Source organism: Rhodamnia argentea, chromosome 1 (genome assembly GCF_020921035.1).
Source record: "Rhodamnia argentea isolate NSW1041297 chromosome 1, ASM2092103v1, whole genome shotgun sequence".
In the NCBI taxonomy this organism is placed as follows: Eukaryota; Viridiplantae; Streptophyta; class Magnoliopsida; order Myrtales; family Myrtaceae; genus Rhodamnia; species Rhodamnia argentea.
In genome coordinates, this window is record NC_063150.1 from 8672563 (window position 1) to 8681086 (window position 8524).

The 8524-nt window shown below is 39.5% G+C and overlaps 2 protein-coding genes across 3 annotated transcripts; both read left to right on the forward strand.

Moving 5' to 3' along the window:
• The first annotated feature begins 2043 nt into the window (after positions 1 to 2043).
• Positions 2044 to 6010, forward strand: LOC115740129 (neurofilament medium polypeptide-like). 2 transcript variants are annotated; one of them, XM_030673527.2, is made up of 4 exons: positions 2044 to 2203; positions 3083 to 4164; positions 4247 to 4392; positions 5532 to 6010. In XM_030673527.2, exons 2-4 carry the CDS (start codon positions 3084 to 3086, stop codon positions 5751 to 5753), a joined length of 1449 nt encoding a protein of 482 aa, XP_030529387.1. In that variant the 5' UTR covers positions 2044 to 2203; position 3083; the 3' UTR covers positions 5754 to 6010. The 2 variants fall into 2 exon arrangements, with proteins under 2 accessions (XP_030529387.1, XP_030529389.1); XM_030673529.2 differs by having other exon boundaries at positions 4262 to 4392.
• Positions 6011 to 6685: 675 nt separating this feature from the next.
• On the forward strand, positions 6686 to 7841 carry LOC115740283 (uncharacterized protein At4g13230). Its single transcript, XM_030673768.2, has 3 exons — positions 6686 to 6894; positions 7238 to 7342; positions 7437 to 7841. Exons 1-3 carry the CDS (start codon positions 6781 to 6783, stop codon positions 7629 to 7631), a joined length of 414 nt encoding a protein of 137 aa, XP_030529628.1. The 5' UTR covers positions 6686 to 6780; the 3' UTR covers positions 7632 to 7841.
• Positions 7842 to 8524: the final 683 nt, after the last annotated feature.

Here is an 8524-nt window from a genome sequence, read left to right on the forward strand (position 1 = left end):
CAAGAAAATATGTAGGCGCTTAATGATAATTCATTAAGTTCAAGCCTATTCCGCATCTCTTTTTTTTTTCCCCAAATTTTATTACAATGTACAATTTGATTATAATTTATAATTTATTATGTTTATTTTATTATTTATTATTTTAAAAATTAAAATTATAAAACGGAATCGGAACCGGCCCCGAACCGGCCATGTCTAGTTTTAGCTATCTCAAGTAACAGTGACCATGGTGTGATGGTTGCCTTACGATCACCTCGCCAACTAACTCTCTCTCTCTCTCTCTCTCTCATGCAGATTGGGAAATTTGAGATTTTTGCACTGCAACTACCGCTCTTGAAGCTCGCCATGCTTAAGCTAGAAAGCACACATATTCTCTAGAGGCCTCTATATCGTATAGAACGTGTGTCGAATACTAACACGAGTCCGACACGAGATCGACACATAGTCAACAAGTGTCGGACACTTGACACGTGGTCAATGCTTCGGACACGCTAGCTACATGCGAGTCCCGCATCCCAACACGCCATTTCGACACGCACAGAGTCAACTTTAAATATTTTCAATAATGTAGAGATCAAAATATAAATCTATCAGAAACATATATAATTAAGTCATATACCCAACTTTCAGCAAAAAAAAAAAAAATCATATACCCAACCATCCCAAAATTACTATATCCAGCCAACCCCAATAACCTAATCGTGAGTCTCTAAAGAAGAAGAAGAAGAAGAGAAAAAAAAAACTCATCGCTGATATTTGTATTTATAAATGATAATTTATCTCATATATATATATATATATATATATATATCAAAATACAATGTGTTTCAAAATATCGAAATTCTCTATTTTTTTAAATGACTTATCTATGTATCATGTTGATATCGGTTTTGTTTTTTTTTTTCCCCCAAAGTCGGTCCAGCGACCAACTTGAATAATGCCTGCTTTCACAGTAAAAGCCTCCACGAGATGTCGTCAACCACCCGGGGACTCTCTGTGTCTTCCCCACTTATTTATTTGATATTTAGCTAATTTCATTTTAAACTTATGAAAATTGTGCAAACAAGTCCTGTGACTCTTTATCCTGTGCAATGAAGTCCTGTGACTTCAGTCCAGTGATCCCTGTGGTCCTCTGGTTTACCAGAGATCAGAAGTTCCTATCGAAATTGATGTTGTCTCTTTGTTCCTTGGTTTTCACGACCTGTTGCTTTATCAACTTTCCTTTGCCCGTCAATATTAAACAGTGATCTACAAATTTTTTTGTCTTAGTGAGATGGCATTAAGTCCAACCATCAAAATTTGATCAAAATTTTCTTATCTCCGTTCCCACGAGGATTACACTGAATATTGCACTAAAATTATAGGACTCAGGTTGCACAAATCAAGAATCGTAGGACCTAAATTGTGCAATACACTAGTTATAGGACCAAAAAAATGTAACTATCCTTTAAATTTTTTCACAATTGTTGATGTAATATCTACCTAGCATCACCTTAGCCCATCACTGCCATTTGTGCAAATAAAAATCCGAAATGTACTTCTAAACTGTCCTTGTTCAGCTCAAGAGAAAATATATCATGTGAAACTTACGTCACGTGACAAATTCGCTAAAATGATTTCAGTTCATGTAGAATATCGACTATGTAGTACAACGTTACATAGGCTGACAAGTATTATATAAAATATTTTTACCAGGCTCAGGATTCTTGCTAAGCATGAGAAGACTAATAACGAACCTTTTTAATTAGGACGTGAGCCATCTCGAATCAAGAAAACTCGAACACATTTGAATTTCGATCAAGATTCGGATCACGGTGTCCTATAGTTCAACAAAAGAGTAAACACGAATTATACCTGAGATAAAAAAGTAAAAGCAGAAAAGAGAAAAAGAACAAGAAAAAGTAAAAAATGGGAAATGGAATTTGACCATAGGCGAATCGAGGGGCAATGCATGGAGCATGCAACAGGTGGCATGCCTGCAAGATTGTCAGTGAACCCCCATCCCACCGCGTGTCCTCTGCAAAGTCTCTGCGTCGAACTCTATCCTCTTCTTCTTCGTCTTCTTCCTTAGCTTGCCAGGGTTTTATGCTCGCTCCCCAGCCTTGACTCTAAACCCTTCGCTCCCCCTGCTTCAAGAAGTCTGTCCCAACGGGATCTTCCCTGTCGAACTAGCAGCACTCACACGGCTGCTTATCTAAACCAGGTAACCCCACAGAGGCTCTCTCTGTTATCTCCTAGTGTCAAATGTCATAAGCTCTTTTCAGCTCATGTCGAATGTTGTGTATAGGAGATTGAAGCTGTTGCGAGCACTGTTTTGTACTCAAACGAGAAGTCACAATATCCGTGTTCAGCATAGCTGTTTTGTTTGGACAAGATACTGCATGTAATGTCTGTGATTAGTTGTGTATTTGTCTTGGGCCAAAACTTGAGATTTTATCTTGTGTGCTGCAAGATGGGGAGACGTGAGAAGATAGTGGCTAAGTTAGTTTGAACTGATTAGGTCCATATCGTACATCGGAGATGGATATGTATGTATGCTGTCGAAATCTATGCCATCAAGACTTCAGATGGGAAATCCTTCTCTGGTAATGTCTTGTTTGAACTTATTACCTAGGATGGAATTTGCTGTTATCAGCCTTTCATGCATGAGTAGCGAAAGATATATTAATTACAATGTTGTTTGTCGGTTTGCATGCGACCGGAGATGTTAGAGGTTTCGCTTTCACACAAACATGGGATTAGGATTGAGCTAATATAAATGGCACGCTCACTGCCTGATTGATATATAGTTCAGGCTTTTGCATTGGAAACTTTTAACTGGGAAGATTTCCCCTGAGATAAGTTTCTTTTTTAATAGTGCTTTGTTCTAAATATCTTTATGGCATTGCTTACTGTATTCCTAGTTGCATCAGTCTCTGCATAAACCCATAGATAGCATCGTCTGTAGGCTAACTTTTGTTGCTTATGTTATTTAGGGGCAAATTAGATGCAGAGGGACTAGGAGAGCCTTGGGGTTAACACACACACATGATAATTTTGAAGCATTTGTTCTCATTTCTTTGAGGTGAAATTGTTTCAGCAGGATGGACGAACCGAGCATGGATTGGGATATCGAGGAATACTCCTCTGAAGCAAACAGCAGCAAAGTCAATTGGTTATGGAATAAGGGAGTAGCAATTGGAAAGAAGGTTCTGGTCACAGGCATGGTAATCTCCTCTGCGCCATTTGTTCTTCCTCCTCTTCTGGTAGTCTCTGCACTAGGGATTGCCGTCTCTGTTCCTTATGGGCTCATCTTTGCAAGTTATGCTTGCTCTGAGAAGCTCATGAGTAGGTTGCTTCCAAATCCTTATGAGGAAGGAATTGGGGAAGAGGAGGAAGAGGAGGTTGGATTTGGAGGAGATATTGATATGGAGGAGGAGAAAGTTGAGCAAACTGAGGACATAAAAGAACAACTGAAGACGAGGTTTGAATTGGTAGAAGGAAATGAAGAAGAGAAGACCATGGTCGGGGATACTTATGGTAACAGAGGTATGGTGGAGGACTTAAATTCCGAGGTTCGCGAAATAATGGAGAAAGATAATGACATAATAGAAGGAAGTTTGTCTCAGCAGCCAAGGGATGAGATGCGGGGTGTTTTACTTACACTAGAAGTGGATGAGAATGATGGCAGTAAATTCGACCAAATCAGGGCACCCTTTGAAGTAACAAATGTGGTTGTATTGGAGAGCGGGAGACTGCAAGACATTGGAGAAGATGAATTGGTGAGAGAGACTAGGGGGTTGATAGAAACATTTTCTGATGAGGGAAAACCTCATAATCCAGTGGAAGAAGAGAAGATGCAACCCGAAGGAATGCATGAAGCTGATGATGAAATAGATGTGGTAGTTGAATCTAAAAATTATGGGAAAAAGGGCAAAAGAAAGGGTAGAAAAAAGGAGAAAGCTGAAGAAAAGACAATCGAGAAACTCCCCAGGGAAACAGATGTGCATAAAATAAAGCAAAGTGGGAATGCTCACGCTGATCAGGATAAGAAATTGGCTGGCCTTGTAGAAGAGAAGAAACCAATCACGGAAGAAAGCGAAAAGATGACTGCTGACTATGGGAAGGAGAAAACTAGCAATAAGGTGGATGCCGGAAAAATGCTCAAACAAGGAACTTCTAAAGGTAGCGATTGAGGATGCCAGCAGCTTCTGTTAGTTAGCATTTGTTAATTTTTCCATGAGAAACACTCAGAGAATGATTTCAGTAATCCATGACGCAGGAAATGATCAGGAAAACAGTTTGGGTATTGGAGATGCAAAGATTCCTATATCTCTTGCTTCCTCTGGGTTAAATGATGGGAGAGGCCTCCAAATTTTGGCTGGGAGAGGCATTTCTCCGTCTTTCGTTGAGGTCAGTCATCATTTGTCTTCCTGACATGCATAAAGCTCATTGCTCAATACTAGAAGCAATCAAACTGGTTTGTGTCATTGTTGTTGGCAATCATTGAGTTAAGCGCTCTTATGTTTACTTGTTCAGACCATATTACCAATTTGCACTGTGTATCGTTGTCCTTTGAATTATACTGAGTTGATGAATCTCTTAAGTGAGAAAGTGTTGTATAGAAACTCTGGTCAGTTGGTGCTATGCACCTCAGATACAGAGGCTTGTCTCAAGAAATAAAACTGACCAAGTATGCTTGTAATCATGTGCATGTGGTGTGTTAAACTTTGCCACACTGTTAACTTGTTAAAACTGGCGGAAATATGATTTGACTGTCATTCTTGAATGTTAAGAGCATAACATGATGAAAATTTGACAGTTCTTCAATGTCGCCAATTAGTCAGCTTCATTTTTTGGTGCAATGGGATTATTAGTCTCTTAGGATCAGAAAGTTTATGAAGTTCCGGAGTGGTTATTCAAAGAAGTACCTGCTCAACTGTTCACTTTTGTAATTTAAATTACTTGCAGTTTTGGACAATCTTAATGAAATTCTGTTGATGTGTGATACTTTGCATTTCAAAAAATCTCCATCATCTACATCTTGGTCCACTTATGATTTTCCTTTTCCCGAATTATGTCTTTCGAGAACAACAAAAATGTAGATCTGTTGGTGGATTTAAATATCAAACCACTTATTTGTTTATCAACTTTTAAAGTAGTTGGCAGCTGTCCTTTAAAATCTTTCTAGGGGCCTATATGTATCTCTTATCATATGATATCATGATCTAGTTTAATGACAAGGTGTCGCCTATGCATAAGAGAGGTTGAAGAATTTTACTATTGAAACACACTTTCATTAAATAGCTTCAGCTTTTATAACAGTTGGTAGTGATCCCATAAAATTACAATTAGTTTACTGGGAGATGTCAAAGAGTTATGCTATAGCTAGGAAATTACTCTGCTTGAGGAAATCTATGCTCGTAACTGAGCACACCGAAATGGGCAGGAAGATGGTGATCGTTTCTGTTTTCTGTAAATCATATGCGAATTGATAAAGCACTTTTCAGGCTGGGATGATTAGATGCACAAATGTTCGCCCTTTTCTGCAGGACGAGGAGATATATGGAGAGGAAAAGATATGGCAACAGATCGAGGCGATGCGTAAGATAGTTGGATACAAGGCTAAACTGCAGGCTTCGTGTATCGAGGAACTGAAAGCTCTCTATCTCTTTACCGGTGTCGAACCACCTGGCTCGTTCAAGGATACTTTGGACGTTGTGGAATTGAACAACAAGCTTCGGTTCCTCATGTCGGTAGTTGGAGTCAAATAGATAGAATGTCTCACTGGGTTCCCAAAAGAGTCAACTTGCAGGTGTTTTAGTTTTGCTTTTGTGCTGTGAGAACTAGATGTGGGAAGATGGCCAATAAGCACAGATTGTCAGAAGACTGTTTCCCAGATGGGTGATTTTCAGACTTTTGGATGGCTTTACATAGATTGTTTCCCTTAAAAAGTTTTGGGGCCTTGAGCATTCGACCGATCTATATCACAAAATGCTTGACATGATATGAGAAGACATAGGTGATTAGTTGCATCCGTGATTAGTCGAGCATTCGACCATTATCAGTTCTTCGTCGCCGCTGTTGTTTGTGAAGCCAGTTCTCTGCCAATGTCAGATTTGGATGCAGTCATAAGTAGTTTTACTGCATCAGGCAACAGAAACTTCGAAACCTTTGTTTCACTTTGCTGTTGCTATTGCTGTTTCAGAATCCATTCTCTGCTGTGTTGTCACATGGCTATAGAAAACAGTCCAAGACTATGAAAGTGGAGTAGTGATTGGTTCTGCATTATGTAATGTTTAGCGTAGGTACTTCCAGTGTGATGCTGAGTAAGATAGATGAAAACAGACAAGAATTCCATCATATTTTACAAAGAACACCTCAATCAAATCCCTAGTTCTACTTTTAAAACACCTCTCTTTTGATGTGGGCGGTGTCAGAAAAAAAAGCAAGGAAAATAATTTGCGGGGTAGGTCCTAGAAAGCGTAGAAGCTCTGTCCCTAGATCTTGCAAATGTCTTTGAGGAATATCGTAACGACAGAACAGGACATGCGTCGGTCAAAAACCAAACGACCAGGCCTACAATACCGGGTCATATTCCAGATGCATGGTGTCTGCATTGGCTCAGCTATCGAAAAACGCTCTGTGTCCCTTCCTAGAACAACAGAGTGGGACTCCTGTTTGCTCCTTATATACTCATCACTCGGGTTGAGGCGAGAGCAATCAGATCATTACTCTCACTTCTCTGTGTGCAATTCAAAGCAGTGAAACAACTCATCAAACTGAGGCCCGATAAGAAAAATGGCGAGTTACGTGGTCCTCCAAGCCGGAAAGAATCCCAAGTTGGCTCATGCTGGAGCTAACTTGGCCAAGAGCAGCATTTTGGTTCCTAAGGTCATTTCCAGGTCCATCGAGGTAAATGTCGAATTTCCCTCATCCCCTGGAAGGACCGCCTAGCATCAAACTCGGTCCTTCCATTTTCTTTAGAGCGGACACACACACCGTGAATCCGCATATACTCACCAAAGGATTTGTATCGTGCATGATCTCTGTGATAGCCATTCTTTTCTGATGTTGTTAGTTGATGTTTAGTTTGTTCAATCATTTTAATATTTGTATTCTCGATACCATGTTGTTTACGCACCAGTTCCAATCAAAATGTTTAACCTTAAAACAATTTTCTCGACTTGATTGCCAGTTTTTTCTTTAGCCGTGATTCAGTGACAAGCTCATACTGTGTTTCTCTTTTGTATCCTAGACTGAAGGGGGTCCCATAGGGACTGACTCATCAGTACCAGGAGCTACATCACACTCCAGTGAGAGCATTTCAAACCCGGCTGCAGTGTCGACGCCGACGGATAATGTTCTTATCCTCCTTGCGTGATTAATTTATTTCATAAATTTTAAACCAACTCACAATGGAATTCCGTTATTCAAATATTGAGGAATTTGTGCAGGTGACGCAAGCATCAAACTTCTCGACTGGCACTAGGTCTGCAACTGAAGACTTGACTGAGAGAGCAAAGCAAAAGCTGCAGGATGCTTGGAATTCTGCTCGAGACACGGTTGTTGACAAGGCTAGAGAGACCAAGGAATCCATCAAAGACGCTGCATCGGAGGTTGAAGAGTCAATGAATACTAAAAACGACTAAGGATAAGGCTTTCCCTGTTTGAGAAGTCAACCGGAATCTACGCTGTTTGATCGGTTTACTTTTTCAGTTATTGCATTTTCCCTTTTCATTCTCCACTCAGAAGACATTTGATTTCTTATATTATGTCAAATTGATGTAAGCTGTTCTTGATCATTGTAATAGCACGTAAGTTTGATTCTTCAAATGTTAATAAAGCTCTAAGCTTTTGTTTAAACACCATCCCAATGTTACTATTACATCATGAAGGTTTTCTAGTACTCAAATGTTAGATCAGGTCTGCAGAATGCTACTAGATCAGTTGATCTAAAAAAACCTTATCTTCTCAACTCAAACTGATATGCATGTCGATCACCGGTTTAGCATACATATAAACGAGAAGGTAAATGGCATTGGCTTGGCCAATACACGATTGTCTAAGCATCAACAACTCAACCTGCCAATGACCATGTTAAGGTGCTAATCAGCAGTGACATGTGATATCATCCACTGATAAAGTGCAGGACATTCAAGGATATAGACTATACAACCCAGGCGACTATCTGTTTCCCTTTGATTGCAGATTGGTTTTGAACATAGGCTCTGCTAAGTTTGCAAATGGATTTCTTTTGCATACATTGCATAAAAAGATGATTAGACAAGTGACAGAGTCTCTTGACAGATTGTTCAACAACTTGATCGTTGACATGAGTAGAAGTCCAATTGGTTTACCAGAGGCTATGCTTCTAATGATGGATGAAGAAACTGAACAACCTAAAAATACCGGTTGGCACGTACAGAATATATGGAACAGAAATAGCCACAACATTATACTGTAATAACACAAACTGCATATATCTTGCCTAAGAAATATTTTGTATGACACTAGATGTTGTCGATACAAACGAATTTTTAGC

Bases quoted from the DNA above. Each gene is read 5' to 3' on its own strand.
- LOC115740283 (XM_030673768.2), top strand. From the start codon at position 6,781: ATGGCGAGTTACGTGGTCCTCCAAGCCGGAAAGAATCCCAAGTTGGCT. The intron at 6,895-7,237 runs GTAAATGTCGAA...TTTGTATCCTAG, and splicing joins TCATTTCCAGGTCCATCGAG to ACTGAAGGGGGTCCCATAGG. The intron at 7,343-7,436 runs GTTCTTATCCTC...GAATTTGTGCAG, and splicing joins TGTCGACGCCGACGGATAAT to GTGACGCAAGCATCAAACTT.
- LOC115740129 (XM_030673527.2), top strand. From the start codon at position 3,084: ATGGACGAACCGAGCATGGATTGGGATATCGAGGAATACTCCTCTGAA. The intron at 4,165-4,246 runs GTAGCGATTGAG...GAATGATTTCAG, and splicing joins CAAACAAGGAACTTCTAAAG to TAATCCATGACGCAGGAAAT. The intron at 4,393-5,531 runs GTCAGTCATCAT...CCTTTTCTGCAG, and splicing joins TTTCTCCGTCTTTCGTTGAG to GACGAGGAGATATATGGAGA.